We start from the raw sequence: 20,912 nt of genomic DNA on the forward strand, positions 1-20,912 counted from the left end.
CCTCTTTTGTTTGCAGTACTGAGAATAAGAGAGAGCTAGTTTTTCTCTGATCCCATCCTCATTTCCTGTTTGAATTGAAAGGTTCGCAGTAAATAAGGGCAGCACAACCTCATAAAAAGGTCATTTTATTTACTTTGAATACACATTCAAATATAAGAAATAAAGGATGAGAACTTAGTGAAATAAAATTTTATCATCAGACCAATAAGCAAAAAGGGGGGGGCCTCTTTAGGCCATGACATTTCGAAGCCAAATGCTTCTCATCAGAAAAGAAGAAAAAGCAAGGTTTATATATCTATAAAAAGCTGACAACAACGTATATAGAAGGATGTGGATAATACAGATAGAAATATACGATAAATGAGGGTATATATTGGAGAGTAGAGAATTATAAAAGGAGAGAAAAGTAGAGAAATACAAAAATAAATATAATGAACAGGGAAAAAATATGTAAATAAAAAAAAGTAGTCCAGTAAAATCTGGGAAGAATATCCACCAAATAGAAAAATAGTGTCAAGTATATTGAGCTGATGGTAAAACAATTCATGGCGAAAACCTGGAATTGAGTTATTCTTTGCTAATGTTCGTATGCCAGCTTATTTGTTTATTGTAAATATATAAATCTAGCTTCATCTCCTCTTCTAATGAGAAGCATTTCTCTTTGAAAATGCCAAGGTTCTTTTTCCTTATTAATGTGATGACGTAAGGAGGGGGGTCGAACTCGAATCATTGAGGCGAAAGCGCAAAAAACAAAAAAAAAATGATGAATTAACTAAAAAGTGAATTAGGTCAAATATCAATTCCGCAGTGAAGTTTGTTTTGGTTCAATTTCAGTAGTCACATCACACTCGAATTCAAAATGAATGCTTTTGTTTTCCGAATTCTAAATGAATTTATTTGTTTTAACTTTAATTTAAGTGTAATGCAAGTGAAATCACGATATCGTTGCGTTGTAATTTTTGTATAAAAATAAATGTTGAGTTGAAAGTACTAATAAATAAAGGTCATAGTTAGATTTCATGGTTAGAGTCATTAAAATCGGAAGTAAAATCAGGTTAGTCTCGCAGATTGTGTCTTACACTAATGAAAAAAACCCAAAAAGAAACCAATAATAGTAATCGCATTTTCACATGTTTTTTTTTTTTTTTTTTTTTTTTTTTGTGTTTTCTATTCTATTATGGAAAAAAACAGAAAGCATAAATCAGGGGAAAAGATAAAAAAAAAAAAAAGAAACGGCATAAGTAACCTTTTTATTTTGGGCTTTTTAGAACATGATTGAGTTTTGCATAGAAAAAGAAAAAAATGATTGCGTAAATGTTTGGTGTATTTTAGGTCAGGAAGCTAATATCTTCAGACAGCCTGATCTGGTAAAACAAGCCATGGCTAAAATGGAGCTGATGACCATGGCATTGCTCATCTAATTGGTCAACCATGGAAGGATTTAATAAAATATTGCTTAAAGTGTTCTAATAATAGAATACATGTTCAATTCGAGAAATATTCTCAGATTAAATACTTATTAAAATATAATGCTTTTATGGATTTATTGTATTGATATTAAGAATTCAATTTTTATCTGTTGAAAATTATTTAATATAGTAGTCATAATACAATAACATGCTGAGCTTTTTATATTAAAACTAATAGAATACCCGTTCCAGGATGGGTGAAATTAATTCCCCAAACACAACAATATTGTACTACTTTTGTCCCTTTAGAAAGATAAAAATCAACATATAATCCTGTAATCTTGAAAGGTCAATAATAAGACAACACATGGTATATATTTTAGAAGATTTATATTTAAACAAGTATAAAATAACATGTTAAAGAAAAACTCTTCCAAAAGTTTGTCGTAATCTCCTATATATACATAGTCTGGAAGAGTCCATTTAGTCATGAATAGGGTAGCTCTTCATCACACTCTCTCTTTTTCTTTCAAGGTTTATTACAGTTAATTCTGTTATCTTACACTTCCTTTTTGATGTTCGTTGTTCAGAACCGGTTTGTGAGTTTGGTATCTTAAATGCGTCAAACACAACATCCATTATTCATGCATTCATTCTTTTTGTGGACTGTTATTCTCATCTTCATAGTTGTTGTGGTTTCATCACGTTTTGGTTAACTGGATAGAGAGATGTTAAATCTCTATGGTTCTAGGTGAGCATTATCTGAAGATAGCGGTTACAATCTTACCCAAACAGGCCAGAGGATTAGTTGACCAAAACGTGGTGAATCAACAACTACAAAAGGCAGTAATGGATACAGTTACAAGACTCAGCATTTTTATCCCATCATGGTTAATCATTTGAAGAAGGCCAGAGGATGAGTTGGCCAAAACATGGTGAAACAATAAAAACAACTATGAAGTCTCATCTCAGAGGATTCCAAAAATAAAAAAAAACATCCACTAATTTGTCCTATGGCATATTATTCTTGGGAGTCTTTGAATATCATTTTCTTTAGTGGGTAAACTTAGGTCCCTTTACCATGTATAGCATATTTCTAATTCGTTTATCCATTATTCATGTTTCCAAGAAAGATTTTTTTAGTAAACATTTGAAAGAGAACTTTTCCAACAACTTTGAAGCATCCATTAATGACATTTATTTTCATGCTCTGGTTTCCTATGGGTTGGCAATAATCTATCACTGTTTTAATCTTTCTTGCAAACATTGTCTCTGCTGGCAGCATAGAAGATGGAACATTGTTATTACGTGTCATCCAATATACCTGTAAAAATGTGTGAATAACCTTTTCGGTGGGTGTACTACTGGCTTTCTTAAGTACTCATAAACTTCTCACATGGTATGGCATGATCATGATATGCTCTATTACAAAAGTTTGACAGCATAAACTGCGTCAATCGCTTTATTACCGATTAGTAAAATATCAATATTTCACTAAATATGCATCACAACAAAATGAAAATTACATCATCAAACGACTGCTTTAAGGTTAGTTATTTCCAAAAATATTCTTCAAATTCATGCGATATTCACGAAGTTATGATATTTTATTCTATATCGTAGAATTCCCACTATCTATCGCTTTATTGTAGGTCTCTTATAATGTTGTTTTAGGGCAAAAATACAATGTCTTATCATGCAAACTTTATTTTTTCTTATATTTTTCTGCCAAAGAATAATAAGAAAAAGCACATCCTAGGTGATAAGCCTTAAATAAATGAATTATTTATCGACATATCAACCATTTTTTAAAATAACTTAAAACAACCTTCTGTCCCCCGGGGAGGTCAATTGTTTGATCTCAGAAAGGAGTTATAGCTCTAGCAATATCAACTATGTTCTCCACAAGGCATTCTTTGAAGTAAATTGCTCTCCTCCTTCATAAACTGCTCTTTTTAATATTGACCAGAGATATTCAATGGGGTTAAGGTCTGGAGAACACGGTGGTCAGGTCATGAGAGTTTCTCCAAAGAAGCCCATAGATTCAAGGAAGGCTGCAGTCGCCCTAGCAGAATAGGATGGTGCATTGTCATGCATAAAAATCATCTGAAAGCGACGTGGCAATGGTAGGTCATCTAGCCATAGTGACAAATGTTTATCCAAAAAGGCCGTGTACGCATTGCTGGTAAGTTTTACACGCTCTGGAACTCGGAATGGGCCAACCAACTTATCCCTAATGATTCCCACCCAAAATATAATGACTCCATCTCCTCGTTGGCGACTAACTCTGTAAAGGGTTGGAGTTCCAAACTTTGGCCTATCCATCAGGACCGTCAAGAGTAGCACGGGTCTCATCTGTAAATACGACACTTTAGAAATCTATTTTCATGTAATTCTGTACCCAAACTTTTCGTTTTCCCTTATGTTGTTTGCTCAATGGAGGCCTTGGAATAGTTTTGATGTTCCTTGCAATCTCATTCAACACATTACATCGGGCCTGTCTGGATCTTGGAGCTATTCTAGCTCTTGCAAAAATGGAAGCACTGATGCTGTTTGGGTTTCGGTTGACTTCCCTACGAATTTTCCGAATATCAGGATGTAAAAGGTTTCTCCTGGTGCCCTTATCCTTTCTAGATTTGGTGTTGGGATTGTTCACGAATGAAGCCAAAGTTATTGGATCCCTTTTCGAGCTCCATAGCTAAATCTTTGATTAACAATCCTTCTGTGAGTCCAGCAACAATCCTTTCCCGTTCGATAGCCGTTAATCGCCTCCTTTTTTTGCATTTTAAAAAACCTGCAATAAAGCGATGGACAGTATAAATTACTTGATAATAAATAAAATGTCATAACTTCGTAAATATCGCATGGATTTGAATAAAATTTTGGGAAACAACTAACCTTGAAACAGTCATTCGATGATGCAATTTTCATTTCTGTGTGACGTATACTTCGTGAAATATTGATATTTTACTAATCTGCAATAAAGCGATTGACACAGTTTATTTTAAATTCAGTCGATGTGATTTGTGTTCCATTGTCTGATACAGATTACCATAAAGCAAGCGAATAATTCATATAAAAAAACTAATGGTTATTTCCATAGTTAGTTTCCTCCATTTTCATATTTCTGGCTATTTTGAGAAACTGTCCACCACCATTAAATAATAGATATCATTCAGCAGGCCAACAAAATCTATGCAGATTGTAGACCACAGTTTAGTTTCCAGCTGGGGTCTAAACTGTGCTGCCAAAGCACCCTTGTTTAATATTTCAAACACATTTTTGATGTGTTTGTCACTGTTCATTCAATAGACATAACTTCTCATGTAACTTTTCATTCTCGAAACGCTTTCGTGATCGTCATGAAATTTGTTTAGTATCGTTTTCCATAATGCTGCAGGAATAATCACTAGATTGCTATACATAACTACTTCATCATTTCACTTTGGGCCAAGATCAAAGTGTAGTATCTGTTCTGATGCTACACTCCAATTTTTTGTTCTCAGTTAGTGAAAGAGAAATCCTTCATAACTGAGACAATTGTTATTTTTCTTCCTTCCTCCACATTAAAAACCGACCTTTGTGTCTAACTCTTCCCTCGTGGGGAGGCAAGTACATAGGAATTACTTCATCACAGGTTGAATATACTTCTCAGATTTAGTTTTTTTCCTTTTCTTTTTATTGGGATTTCTTTTCTTTTTTTTTGTGAGCAATTTAAATTTGAAAACCTCGACTTGAAACCTTTTTCATCGTATACAAGAACAAAGACGTTTTTTAATCTGTGCATTCAAAACCTTGTATGACATTTAACTTTTCACTCTTATCGTTGTAATTAATAATTTTTCAACAGTTCAACATTCCAGTAGTAACAATGGTTATGCTGTATCTGATGTAAGTCAAGAGTGTTCATTGCCAGCATTGTGGCCTTAGGACAACAAAGTGGTATATTTACAAGTATTTACAGAAATATAGAATAGTATGTTACATAAAAACTACTCCAAGACTACTTGAAGACTTGCAATCGCCTCTATACATCATATGTGGAAGAATCCATATTATTACGAAATAGGGTAGCTTAACATCATACCATAACATAATTTTAAATGATTTTAATTCTAGAATATGTCTAAAATAAAAGCTTAAGCTTAAAGGGACTTAAAAAATTTAAATTCAGAAAATCTTGCTTAATTGGTGTCTAATGACTATGGATTAAATTAAATGTAAATCTGAAACATTGGAGTTTTCAAATGGAGGTTGTGCCCATATTATGACTCCCCCACACACTAAAACCCTTTTAAATACTCAAAAGAAACTGAAAGTTGAACCTTTATTAATTGTGTTTAATACTTAGTTAAAATTTTATGAAAATTAGAAGCCTCAGAATTTAATGAGAATCTACCATCCTTCAATTTGCATAAAACTAAATATAGATATATCTGAACCTCTTATGTCTAACAACTGTGTTTCAAATTAATAATGATTGGTTTGGTTGTTTTGTTTTACGGCATATCAACCCTTTTCAGGTTATTTAATGCCAAATCTAGTTATTTTGGAAATAGTATTTATGTTGCATCCAGTTATTTTATAGAAGGTTTTTATTTTTCAAGCTCTTTGTATTTTCAATCGATAGTTTCTAGTGTTTGGTTTTGTTGTTTTGTAAAGAATTTTATGGTTTTTGTTCCCTTCCCTGCAGAACATGAATGAGTTTTGCAATGAGAAAGGGAAAACTATTACAGTATTAATGTTTGATACATTTTAAGTTAGGAAACCAGTCAAGAAGTGGGGGAGATAAAAAAAAGAAAGGGAAAATGGAAAGGGGGGGGAATAGTGGGTTGTTTTTGGTTTTGCTGAACATAATTAAGTTTTGCAAAAGGAAGCAGAAAATCAAAAAGCATCAATGTTAGGTGCATTTCATCTCAGGAAGCCAATAATGATTGGGTAATTATTTTAGAAGTGAATTTTGTATATACAACTTTATAAGCATACCTGATTTTATAAAGATGAATACACTCCTGATCAAAAACTTAACACCACTTGAAAATCTTTAAAAAGAAACCTTTTTTTTAAGGATAAATTTTAAACTCCTGTTTGCAGTAGTGATAACCTTAAGTGGGAAGAGTTTAAAATCTATCTTTAAAAAAAGGTTTCTTTTAAAGATTTCAAATGGTCTTAAATTTTTGATCAAGAGGGCGTTACAGATGTAAGAATTTTTTAAATTGATTTAAAAATTGTTTTTCTCTTTTTTTTCTTTTCGTTTTGTTTTTACTGAGGATGTCAGATATTTTAGAGACTCCAATCGAAATCCTTTTAGGATTGTACCTGTCATTTTAAGTGAAATTGTCTATATCTCCTTTGCAGTTGCACTTGGTTCACTGTGTATATTCACCAGGTAGTTTTTAAGTTATTTTTCTATAATCAGTGGCAACTATGATTACTGGAATGAGGGAGATCTTCCTAAGATTCCAGTTTCTTTTCATATCATATACATAGCTTTGGTATTGAGTGTTCTTTTCCCTCTCTGCTCTGTTTAAGGCAACATTGTTAGGGTTGTTAACTTCAACTAGGGTTGCTACTCTACTCTCTTTTGTTCTATATCATTATGTTAGGTTTAAGAAGCTGCATTTTCTAAGTCTGTAGTTATATATCGTGCATGTGAATTTATGTGCATTTCAACTGGAAATTTGGTGACAATGCAGATCCACATATGGCAGAAATACAAATCATTTCCACATCTGCATGAAGTTGCAGGTCCTATACAAAGCGAATTCAAGAGACTTACACACTGTATGGTAAAATGATTAATATGCTATGAGTGTTTGTGTAACGTGGCTGTTATGTTCGAACTGTGTTCATTACTGTTCAAACCTCTCGTGATACCTCCACGCCGTCTGATACCGTTGAAAAGGAACAACCAAACAAAAATAAACAAATTTGACTCGACTTTTCTGTTTTAGTAAAAGACATTTATTACTATTATTTTTCAAGCAATGTTTTTTTCTAACTGTTCATTTCGTCTGCCAGGCAGATTAACTAAACCTTGCTATCTCGACACCAGCTTGACAGTTTCTCGCTACCACTGTGGGGCCACATGTCCATCTCACCTGGTGTGCGTTTTTCTCTCTGCTCCAATACACGTTGGCTGTAGCCAGCCGTTTCACATTTTCAAATTTACACATTCATCTATTTTTGATACACACTGCTTCTCTCAATCATGTTGTGTCCTTTTTTTTCTTGTCGCACACTCTTCCTAATTTGCATAGGTGTTTTTTTTTGGCTACTGCTGCTAACATCTTCACAAGTCAGCTATCTTACAGCTCCTGCTGATATTTTCCCATGCGCTCATACATGCTGTTACATTTATATGTCTAAATCCATACTCTTTATGTAACTATGGTTTCTTCCTTTTCATATATGTATACTAGAAGAGGCTTTAACATTAATAAGTGTCCGGTTATATAAGTCTGTCCATTTGATTCCATATTCGAAACAATTAGATAAAATGTTCCTTTGAATCACTGGAGATCAACGGAAAATACCTTTTGTTTTTGTTTTGGCTGCGCTGCAAAAAGCATTAAAAACAGCTAAGAGTCAATTTTCACAAAAGAGAACACAATCATCTTTACTGGTGAATTGGAAGAATAACAAAAGTTCCACTGAGTTAAAACCAAAAAAATGCCAGATTGCAGGGTGCTGGAAATAATGCAACAAATTGTATTCCTGCCAAGGCATCTAATTGGTCGATGGACTAATTACACAGTGTGCCTGTCTATTTGCATTAAGATAACACAGTGCATCAAAATATGTGACAGCTACACTTTATTCTTCATTCAAGGCGAAGTAATCTTCTCTAAAACTGGCATTTGATTCATATTAGCTTGCTCTTTTCATACTGGAAAACTTTATTTTGTAACAGATTGTTATTTTATAACATTTTGTAGATTGCATAAAGTCTCAAGATATTTTTTAAAGTTTTTCTTAATCATTTTACTCACAACTAAGAAAATGGTTATGCTGCGTGCATAAATGCATATATTTTATAATATATGGCGTATTGTTGTCATATGTGGGTGAATAAATCTCAGTCTCATTTGAGGGTTCTTGATAAGGTGCAAAAATGTATCTGCTATTTAATTGGCTCCACTTTTCTTCTTTGCAACCTCTCTCTCAAAGTTATGGTGTTAGTCTCAGTCTTTTTTTTTATATAAACGCTATTATGGTACGTGTTCTTCAGAATTGTCTGATTTAGTCCCTGATTTCTTTTGCTCCAGTTCCTTTTACTCTTTGATTTCAATTTGCTGTTTTGATACCTTATTGTAAAACAGCTTTCTATTCCAGTAGCTTCTTTCCAAAAAACCCCCAAAAAACTTCAAGTTTGTGGAGCTCTCTTCCTGCTGACTGTTTTCCTCCAACCTTGGTATTTTCAATAGATATCTCCTGTGTTTGTGATAATTGTCTTTCACTCTTATTAGCTCTTTATATCAAGTGGCTTCATACCTTGTCTGGTGCGATTTCCATGAAAAAATTAATTTAATTTTCTATTCCGACCCACATAAATTTGCCCCATATTCAAGTGCTCTTTACAGAATATTTGAGAACCGTTACCTTTATTTTGTAACAGGTTGGCTGATTGCATAAAATCTCAATATTGAAATATTGTTTAAGGTTTTCCTTAATCATCTTAGCTATAACTGATACACTATTGATTTCTTTTAATGACTATATGTTTTTAAAGCTATTTGTTAGGATTGGCTGTAAAGATGTTTTCACACTCAACTCTAGTGGGACTTTAATATTTCTTATATTTTTCAAATTTTTAAAGAAAATTACAACATACCTATTATACGGGTAAATACTTTCCCTATGCATATGAAACCAACATCATTCAAAGTGAAAGTTTGCCATTTATGTTATGTTATGGCAATGCACTGGCTTCAATGCAGAACAGTTATTTCTAGCTGCAATCGTTTTAGCATTTCTGTGATCAAATTCGACAATGCACATCCTGGTCCACATCAAAATCTGAAATATACGCTCCAGTTGCTTGCAAATTCCTTGGATTGACTGCAAATGAATGTAATAGCATTATCTGCCAATACTTCATAAATACAAAATTATCTTCAGCTGACAAAAGACGCTGACCATGCATTCCTGTCAAGTGGCCACCATATTGCTAAATGGGAGGAGCTGCAATTGATAAATATTAGATGGCCACCGTCATAATGGATCCCTCTATTTGTTTGTATGTTTGCATGCATGTGTGTATGTGTATGTGTGTATGTTTGTTTATTGTTTTGTGTGTATGTGTATATATGTATTTTGTTGTGTATGTGTATGTATGTTCGTTGTTTTGTATGTGTATATGTTTGTTTTGTATGTGTATGTTTGTTTGTTGTTTTGTATGTGTATGTTTGTTTGTTATTTTTTATGTGTGTATGTGTATGTATGTTTGTTGTTTTGTATGTGTATGTATGTTTGTTGTTTTGTATGTGTATATGTTTGTTGTTTTGTATGTGTATGTTTGTTTGTTGTTTTGTATGTATGTATGTGTATGTATGTTTGTTGTTTTGTATGTGTATATATGTTTGTTGTTTTGTATGTGTGTATGTTTGCTGGTTTGCTGTTTTGTATGTGTGTATGTTTGCTGTTTTGTATGTGTGTATGTTTGCTGTTTTGTATGTGTGTATGTTTGCTGTTTTGTATGTGCATGTGTGTATGTGTATGTTTGTTGTTTTTATGTGTATGTGTATGTCGTTTTGTGTGTATGTTTGTTGTTTTGTATGTGTGTATGTGTATGTTTGTATATATATATATATATGGCATAATCACATTGACACTGATTCTCGTCAGATCACTGAAGTTAAGCAATGTTGAGCCTGGTCAGTACTAAACTGGGTGATCATTTGGGGATATCAGGCACTAACTCCTCCCTGCAAAAATCTGATGTTGGCATCTCCTTTGTTTGGAATATGCATGCGACTGTTTGTGAATTTGATATTCCCATAAAACTTCCTTCTTTGGAGGAATGCTGCTGGCTTTTTTATTCTTCAGGGCTAGCTAACACTTGTTTTCTTTATGAGTTACATAAACATCCAACTGTTCATAAAAGTAAAGCAGTGAAGAATAATTTTAATGTACATTTTTACAATTTAATTCACTTGAAAATGCATAGAAAAAACAATTAAGGAAAATGATTTCTCTTTTTCCCATGTTTCTTATCTTTTTGGTTTTACTCAATATCAGGCATTTACCCATTATTCCAGAGACTCCAACAAAGAGATCTTTTTAGGATGTTTTAGTCATTTTTTTCTCTCTTGTATGCATATTTTATTTATTTGCAAACAATAATTGTTTAGATTTCCAACATTCCAACCGAGAGATCTTATTGTTTGCAAATAAATCAAATAGGTGTACAAGAGAGAGAAAATATGTATTCAGTGAACCAAATGCAAGAGAGATTCAGACAATTGCACTTAAAGATTAAAATCTTAAAATCTTTAAGTGCAATTGTCTGAATTTCTCTTGCATTTGGTTCACTGAATACATATTTTCTCTCTCTTGTACACCTATTTGATTTATTTGCAAACAATAATTTAGATTTTCAACATTCTAACCAAGAGATCTTTTTAAGATTTAAACTTTTAAGTGCAATTCTTTGAATCTCTCTTGCACTTGGTTCACAGTAAATATTGTTTTATCTCTTGTATGCATATTTGATTTATTTGTTAAGATTTTATAGATTCCGACCGAGAGATCTTTTTTAAGATTTTAATCATCAAGTGTAATTGTTTGAATTTCTCTTGCACTTGGTTCATCCGGTATGTATTATCATTTTTTCTCTCTTGTATGTATACGCATATGTACGGTAAAATTTGATTTGTTTGCAAACGACAATCCACACATTGAACAGCAAAATGGCTTTTCACCCGTATGAACACGGATGTGAATGGTCAAATTGGATTTGTTCGAAAATGCAGATGTACAAAATGCACACGAATATGGTTTCTCCCCGCTGTGAACGCGCAGGTGTCCTTTCAGATGCGACGGCTGTGAAAATTTCGATCCGCAAATTTTGCACGGAAAGGGTTTCTCCCCAGTGTGTATTCGGATGTGCCCCTTCAGGTGTGACTGGCGGGAGAAGGCGGACCCACACACCTGGCATAGAAACGGTTTCTCTCCCGAATGAATATTCATGTGTCGTTTCAAGTTCGATTCATCGGAAAACGTTGCTTCACATATCTTGCAAGAGAGCGGCTTTTCACGTGTGTGTATTCTCATATGTCTCTTCAAGCTGCACTTTGCAGAAAATGCAGACGTACACAATTTGCACCCAAATGGCTTCTCCCCTTTGTGTGTCCTTGCATGCGCCTGCAGGTTTGATTCTTGCAAGAATCTATGGCCGCATGTTTCGCAACGGAACGGCTTGTCTCCTTCGTGTATGCGCATATGCGTTTTCAAGGCTGACTGCGTAGAAAACTCTGCGCTGCACGTTTTGCAGTAAAACGGTTTCTCACCTGTATGCATACGCATGTGTGTTGCTAGCGTCGACTTGGCTGAAAAGACAGACTCGCAGATTGTGCACGAAAATGACTCCTCCCCTGCGTGTCGTTGCATGTGAACCTTCAAAGTTGATTTGTACAAAAACGAAGACGGACAAACCTCACATGAAAATGGTTTCTTGCCGGTGTGTTTGCACATGTGTCGCTTTAAAGTTGTTTCTGATGAAAATAAATCTCCACACACTTCGCATGAAAACGATTTTTCTACGTTTTTAGACATCTCTTTTTGTGTTGTTATTAAAATCCAATGAAGAGTTGATACATGAAATCACTTTCTCTGGGTTTTGATAAATAGCTTTTTGACTCCTAAGTGATCATTAAAATTCAATAATGAGTTGATATTTCACCTTGCCTGTATTGTCCTATTTAATATTCTTGGTCGCAACAATTTTATCAGCTTTGCCTTTATTATCCTGTTATTAAAATGCTATGAAGAGTTGATACATCACGATATTATTGTAAAACCTGTTCAACATCTTTGTCCAGTTCTATGGTAGAAATTTTTTTTAAAAAAGTAATATAATCCATTTGTATCATTCATATTTTTTTGTAAAATTTTAATGTTGAGCTATTTCAAAACCTTAAAAGGTCATGATCCATTAAACCAACTGACTCCACAATTTTAGTGTTTGTAAGTGAAATGGGATTTGGAGTCGCTCATCATAATGTTTATGTCAGTTTTAGCTTATAGGGTTCATATTGTGTAGTTTCACGTGACCAGATGATTTATTGGTCTGGGTCTCTCCGACTGCCTATCTTGATCAAATTTTCAACCAAAGTGATGTATTTGAGCTTAAGAAATATGCTTTACTTGTATAATCTTGTCAAATTTTAGCAATATTTTTTTATCACGATGACTTGTATTTGCAAATAAAGAAAATATGTATTGATACCTCACGATGTTATTGAAAATCTTTTCACCATCTTTGTCGAGTTCTATGGGTGGAAAAGTTTTTGGAAAAATGTAATCTATATAAATGTGAAACAATTTGAGTGCATTTGTGCGCAGGTTTAGAAAATCATATCTTGTCAAGTTCTACGCATCAAAATTATGCTGGAAAATAGTTTTGTTCCTGTGTGTATGCCTGTTTATTCAAATCCAATTTGTAAAAAAAAAACAAAAAAAAAAACTACACAAAATTGAAAAATAATGTCTGCTTTGCCTATATTATCCTGCGTGATTTTCTTGTCAAATTTTAACAATATTTTTTGTTACAATAATTTGTGTTTATAAACAAAGACATTTTTATTTGTGATTATTTTCAAATTCTTTGCGTCCCATGAAAATGAATTTCCACGTATTTCACATGAAGTCAATTTCTGTCTTTAGCTTTTTGACTCTTAAGTGATGATTAAAATGCAATGAAAAGTTGATGCTTCACCTTGCCTGTATTATCCCATGTAATTTGCCTGTATTATCCCATGTAATTTTACAAGTCAAATTTTAGCAATATTCTTGGTCACAATAATTTAGATCTGCTTTGCCTTTATTAGCCTGTGTATTTTCACTCGTCAAATTTCAGCAATATTGTGTGCATGCAGGTCTTTTTGAATCCAACCAATGAGAAAATACAAACGCACACACCTTACATGAAAAATTGTATCTGTCTTGCCTCTATTATCCTGTGTAATTTGCACTTGTCAATTTTTCTTCTTGATTACAATAATTTGTATCTGTAAATAGAGAAAATGTATATTTGTGATTATTTACTATTTTCTATTAAAATAATTAAATCTAATTTACAATCAACTAGCAATTTGTATTTTATGAAATAAATGGAAAAAATATCCATATTAATGTTTAAGAGATTAAAATTTGTCTGCATAAAAATATTTTAAAGACAATTTTACAAATGCTTCTAGATTCACTGCAGGAAGTGTAGAAGAAAATTGGAAGAAGCCAAAGGATACACTGTTGAAGGTAACATACCAAACTTACAGATGTGCAAAAGGCCCCTCTATTAAGGCAGGCATGTCGGACTCAAAGTCTCCTCAGGGCTATAAGAGTTGATTTGTACTGTATTGAGGGCTGCAAACTTTGAACAAATGAAATATAAGTTGTAGCTATTGTATATTTTAACGTATAAGGCGACCGTCAGATAACACAAGGTGCAAAATTGGAGCAAATTTTAATTTATCATATATGTTGTATAAGATGACTGCTAAATCATGAAACTATGTTTGTTTAGCCTAGGCTAGAGATTGCAACACCCGATATCTTATGAAATATTCGTTTTTAAAGATAATTTTTTAACTTTAAGGGCTGTCCTCTATGCTAAAATATGCAGTATTTTTTTTCAATTTAGAAACATACAGGCAAATTCAATAATGTACATGTAGTTCAACAAAATATAATGAAAATTTTGATGATCTTCATTTATTTCAATACAATAGCAAACAATGCATCATACATAAATTCAAAACTGATATTCATCAACAAGAATTCAAAGACTATAACTGTTTTGCCCCGATGTTTGACATCTTTTTGTTGACAATATTCTCCCACTTCTACTATGCCAAAACATACCAAACTCCTGCCAATGAGTTGTGGAGAGATGAAAGATAATTTATGCAGGCCGCAAGCGCGTCTACAAGGAGCCGCATGCGGCCTGCTGGTGCGTATTTGACATGTCTGCTTTAAGGGATATGGTGACATGATAGCAGAATGAAGAAGTGTATCAAAGAAAAGCAAAATTGAGTCAGTGGACGGTTTAGTGAACAAGGATGAGTATCTAGTGGAAAAGACTGAAAAGCAAGAAGAGCAATATACAAAATCATGAGGAAGGCTGAGCAAGTCAGGTATCTAGATATGCTACAAAGGAATGACAAAAACAATAAAAATTCAGGATAGGTAACAGATGACAAAGACAAACATAGATATATTATATATAGACATATAGATCATCATAGCATAAGATAACATGGTCGTGGAATGAAGAAGTTGAGAAATGTATCAAAGAAACACGGAAATGAAGGAATAAGTGGATAAAAGTTGTAATGAATAAATGTAGAAGTTGCAAGAGGCAATACCTTGTAAAATTAGTTAACATCTGTACACTTTGCCATATCAACATTTTAAGGTATTTGAGAATGAAATCCAAATTATACTGCACAGTTAGGGATTAAACTCACTACATTCAGATTATTAAACTGATGCTTTTAATAGACAATCCTGTTGATTGGAATCGTTCTGTATAACAGAACCGCTAGTGTTGGATTAGCAGCAGTTGTATGACAGCTAACACATGCAAATGACCAAGTCAGTTATGCAAAGTGATGTGATAGCAGAAGAAGAGAAGGAAAAGAAAAAGACAATAAAAAGACACATGTGGATTGAAAAACTTGTGTTCAAGATATGGCTGGAAAATGTCAGCGAGCTAACCACGTGGGCGAAGAAAGCATCTTAAAAAGACATGGCAGACGATATAAATTAAACTGCTTAAAACAAGACCCAATGCATTGTTGGAAATATCAAGAATAAATTCCTTATTAAACTGAAAAAAATGTGGAGTCGAATCGCTTTCCTCTTCCTTTCCTTTGTTATTGCGACAAACTCTATATGTTAACATGTAAAGTTAGAGTTCCACCAGTTAAACGATATGAGAACGAAATTAGTTTATTTTCAAGCATAATTCTTGCTTATTTCCAGGAAAATATTTTACAATTAATCAACTGAGAGAGAAAGTGGTGAAACACAATAACAATCACTTAATCCAATTAATCTTTTACAAATAACTGAAATTAGCTATAACATGATTGGTTAGGTAGGACAACAAATAATAGCACCTACTTTGAGAGCCAAGCAATGATTATTTAGTGGATATAATGATTTGCTTCTCTCGTGATCCATACTAGGTGTACAACAACAGCATTAAATACTGACATCAACTCTTGAAGAAAATAAACATGTCTAGTGATCTACATATTAACACTTTAAATAAGGAAATAAGCATAGCACTTTGGTAACAGTTTATCAATAACATTGTAATTATGTTAGTACAAACCATAATTATGCTTTCAGTAACAATAAGGAGCCAAACATTATAGCTCCCCAATGATACTGGATTAAACAGAGAGGGAGAGAGAGAGAGAGAGAGAAAGAAAGAGAGAGACAGACAGACAGAAAAGATAACAAAATTCCAAGGTCTTATGTACGACATGAAAAGAAACTAGAATCTAAGGAAGATTTCCATTATGTCAGTAATTATAGGAACAACAGGACTCATGAAGTAGAATTTCAAAAGCTACCTGCCAAATATATCTGATGAACCAAGTGCAAGAAAGATTCAAACAATTTCACTTAAAAGGGCAGTTAGAATCTTAAAAAGATCTCTCAGTTGGAAATGTTTGAGATAGCGGGTGAATGTCTAGCATCCGGTAGGATATCCCATCCCCAGCTAGAATAAAATAAGAAAATTGAAATAAAAAACAAATACATTTATAAAGTCTGGTTTCTAATAGTAATTTCCCTTGTTCTTGCTGTTGTTATAATGGTGTTAACCTTGGTCAGGTTCAGCTGCATTTTAATTAAGCCTAAAATCTCAACCCTTGCATTCAATGCATGACGGTCTTGAACAAAGTTGAATGATTTATGTTTCTGAACTTCTTTTTTTTTTTCTAGATTATTTGGATTATTCGGATTACTGTTACTCAACTTGAATGTTATTCTGACACAATGTTTCTAATTATGTAATCTCTGACCTTTTACAAGTGTATCTTGTTAAACTCTGGAATCTTTCTGTTTGTGCATAATAAAGTACCAAGCAAAATTCAGTTCTAAATGATACTCTTTCGGAGGTTGAATTTTCAATAATCAGTGCAAGGTGATACTAAGAATTACTTCAGACTTCTATTCAGTCACGGCTGACAAAATGAGACCATACTACCCTCATAGATTGAATAAAGGGTCCCATTTGAAATTACGTGCAGATTTCAGAGTTCGACAAGAGACACCTGAAGAAGGGGGGGGGTTACATTAACTGAAATGTTGTGAAAATAACACTATTGATGAGAACAGTAGCTGGATGATCGAAATAATGCAAGCTAGCTCCCTAATCATGATCCTACCTGTGGACTTGAGATCTCAGCCAAGTCCTCCTATGGTTGTCACCCAGGTTGTAAACTGTTGACTAATACACATGCTACCCAGGTAGAACATAAATGTAACATGTGGCGACAGCTGAGATTGAACTCACTACACAAGTTTGTAGTGTAATTCAAATCTTATCCGTAGTTGAATACCTGATGCTTCGCCAAGGCTATCAAGGGTATTTTTTATCGTGACGCCATCACTAGATGGGTTGCCTACCACGGCTTAAGAGAGGCCCATCTACCCTCGAGAGAAGGATAGACTGCGCCAGTTTCCCAACCTGATATTTTACCTTGCAGTACATACAGTCACCCATGGTCACCCATCTGGTACTGGCCAGGCTCAACATTGCTTAACTTCGGTGATCTGGTGAGAACCGGTGTATCAACATGATTGTACCACAAATAGAAAGGTAGTGAGTAAAATTGCAAATTAATTTTCTGTCCATGCATGCCAAGTTGTATGCTCAAAAGATTGAAGGAACCACTGCAACAAAACAAACAACAGAGACTTCAAGCTGACGTGTTTACAGAAAGCAGCAGTTGGACCGTTGGCATTGCAAAATTCAGCAGAAACTGTCATTGTCAAAAACATCAAACTTCTATGAGCCGACCACCCTCAAAGCCATGTCTTGCAGTCATAGAGGAGGATCGAATGAATGACAGATTGAGAGATATGCTGCTTGGTTTATATCGATATTAATATTAGGAATAGTGTTTTCATTAATGAAAGGTGGGTCTTCTTTTTTTACCTTTAGAAAAAACAAAATAAAGACAATTTTTTTCAACAAAGAAACAATGTACTTGGGTTTTTTAACCAAAAAGATGAAAAATATAAATTCTTTGGTTATATTGAAATGATTAGCTTCCAAAAGTGCTGTCAAAATTTATTGAATAGTACTGTGTTTTAAAATGATGAGAGGGTAAACCCTATTGAATTTCTGAAGATTTCTTTTTTTTTGTTTACTTTACAAACAATGATTTTTTTTCTGAATTTTACAGATTTCTTTTTTTTTAGGCATTTACAAATATTAATGAACAAATAATAAAATGAAACAGTAGTTATTTAAAATTAAATTGAAATATAGGTATTGTTGTATATTAACAACACCCCCCTCTAAACCACCATTCCAAAAAATGAGATTTTACATTTTTTTTTTTTTTTTTGATTACAGGTGAACACCTTGAAAAATTTGTTGGAAAGAAGAAAAGAAAAACAATTGTTTTAGAATTCAAAGTGATGGATCTGTTCTACATATAAATTTAACATAAAATAATCCTTCATTTAGAGGCCATCCTAGTGTTAATCATTTTTTTAATGGGAGATAAATTCGTGGAGGGGGGGGGAGCTACATTTTTAGGCGATTACATGTGGTGCTATGACTTTGCTTGGACTTAGTGGTAAAATAAAATTTAACTAATCTAAACAGCAAGAATAACCTGAAAAATAAAATCTGTACACATATTCTTCACCGCACATTCTAAAAGGTGCATATTTGAAATAAGAACAAAAATTGAAAATTTTAATTTCTATTAAAAAACAATGTTATCTACTTAATTTTCGTGAAAAAATTAGTAACATGACATCATTACATAAAACATGTACTTTCACGATTTCATGATCCACTGATCCGCCATTATTACATTTTTAAATGCAACTTACACAAGAGAAGTAACTCATAGTTTGCTGTTTATTATTTAAGTACAACTTGCAATTACTTCAAAAACTATTTTCGTTAATAATTAATTTTCTACTACCCAGCCCCACCCCTCTCCAATGTAAACAGAATTTTTGTGAAATGTTAAACAGTACTCTACTCGGTAAATGTTGGCAGGTTACTTACAGAAAAACAGTTAATTAAATTGCAGAAGCACCCGTTAAACTTCACAAGTTCTATAATTGAATACCCCCCCCACCCGAAAAAATGAAAAACAAAAAAATATGTTTGGTGCTTATGTTTTTGTAAACCACTCGTGAAAACTTTATTTTTTTTTTAGACCAATTAAGAAGCAGGTGCTAATGCAGAGAGTGATCCGCGTTATTTTTTAAATCGTATTTCCATGTTTGATTAAAGTTTTATTATATGCTTTTTTTTATTATTATTATTATTCAATTGTAAGGTTAAAGTACAGAATAGGTACAAAACACCCTCCCCTCCCCATGTTAAGAATGGTTTTTTTAGCACGGATCACTCTCTGCAATGAGTACCAAAAAGCATTAAAAACTACGTAAGACAAAAAAAAAAAAAAAAATGAACCACATATATATTATTATTTTTTTTTAAAACTTTCTTATTTCAAAAGATTCCTCCGCGATGTGATAAGACACTTTCACTACGCCCGTTTGCACGCGAATGAATCATGTAAGAAAAACACTACCGGAGGTGGTGACTGGTGATATGACACAAAATAGTCCCAAGGTCCAGGGGTTCATACCATGCAAACGGGAAATTTGCGATGGGTTTAATTATCAGATTCGTTGTCACCGACCTTAAATACCCCCCCCCCAAAAAAAAACAAATAAAAAAACAAATAAGAGTGGTCAGGGTTCTGTTGTAACGTAAGGTAACATTTACCGTAGACGGTAAGAATCTACACAAAGGAACATGATTTGGAAAGAATATTTGAGATTACTTGTTCACGGCTGCAATATTTGTTGTCTATAGCGATAAACTTATTTTTTCACTAAAAACACAATACAGTTGTTCTACTCGGTGGATGTTTGTCATTTTTGGATACATTACTATTTTCGACATGACAAATACGTAATATTGTTTTTGCTTAAAATGACATATTTTAAAAATCGATAACAAGCGCCATAAATTTTTTTTTAACGAAGAAAAAGAAACCAGCGAAAAAGCAAATAGGGCAAATTAATAACGCCGTATTAATTTGCCCTCTTACAATTTTGAACGTCAATTTTGGCAGCCCTTTTGGAAGATAACTATTTCATTTTTAATATGCACGTGTGTGCGTATTAGCTAATGACTTATTTTATGCACCAATGCCCAAAGGCTGGCAAGAAGTATATTTAAAGTTTAACTATATGAGCGCAATTTGTATTAGACAAAAAATATTTCCAACTACAGATATGAAAAGATCAAAGTGTAGTACCTGTAAGATGCTATTGCTACACTTCACTTTTTTTTGTTCCGATTAGTGGTGGAGAAATCCTTCACGACTGAGACAATTTTTAGTTTTGTCCCTTTTTTCACATTAAAAAACGACCTTGGTGTCTAACTCTGACCTCGTGGGGAGGCAAAATAATTACGAACATGAAAAGTAAAATGATGCTACATGAGTCTATGAATAATGTTAACCATTGGAATAATCACAGGCATTCTATATAAAACAAATATACTTAGAGATAAAATAAACAATATATATAAGAGTGTACGTACCAGCGAAGAAGCTATATTTTCAGAGATTGTTTTAATTTTGAGGGGGAAAAAAAGAGAAGATCGTCGTCGAGCGCGGTTAGATGGGTAAAAAAAATGAAACAACGTTTATTTTGTCATTTCCGGCAAAACAGGAAGTAATTAAAAGCGGTCCTTACCTTAAAATGTCCCGAATAAAAAAAAAAAAAATACCATTTAATTGAACGAACGAAATTGAAGATGACATTTTTGGTGAAAGGAGTTTCCCAGCCCCACTTTAAGAACCGTGTTTAATTCTGCTCTTGTAGTGTGAGTGAGGGAAATAAATAGGGTCGATGGGTGACATGAAAACTCTGCCCTAAAAGTAATCGATGCTTCTTCTTCTTCTTCTTCTTCATCATCATCATCATTCTTCGAAATTTGAAAATCGACATATTGAATTTCAAATGAAACTAATAGTATTTACTTACTTGCCATGTTAC

The 20,912-nt window shown here is 33.3% G+C and overlaps 1 protein-coding gene across 2 annotated transcripts; it reads right to left on the reverse strand.

Moving 5' to 3' along the window:
- Positions 1 to 1,782: 1,782 nt before the first annotated feature.
- Positions 1,783 to 20,586, reverse strand: LOC145252599 (uncharacterized). Of its 2 annotated transcripts, XR_013863627.1 has the most exons (3): positions 20,455 to 20,586; positions 4,308 to 13,639; positions 1,783 to 4,203 (listed from the first exon to the last, which is right to left on the reverse strand). XR_013863627.1 is itself a non-coding variant. In XM_080112293.1 (2 exons), the coding sequence occupies exon 2, from the start codon at positions 12,183 to 12,185 to the stop codon at positions 11,235 to 11,237; it is 951 nt and encodes a 316-aa protein (XP_079968419.1). In that variant the 5' UTR covers positions 12,186 to 13,639; positions 20,455 to 20,586; the 3' UTR covers positions 1,783 to 11,234. The 2 variants fall into 2 exon arrangements, 1 of the variants encoding a protein (XP_079968419.1); XM_080112293.1 differs by having other exon boundaries at positions 1,783 to 13,639.
- Positions 20,587 to 20,912: the final 326 nt, after the last annotated feature.

Source organism: Euprymna scolopes, chromosome 29 (genome assembly GCF_053919585.1).
Source record: "Euprymna scolopes isolate OS-2025 chromosome 29, ASM5391958v1, whole genome shotgun sequence".
Lineage (NCBI taxonomy): Eukaryota > Metazoa > Mollusca > Cephalopoda > Sepiida > Sepiolidae > Euprymna > Euprymna scolopes.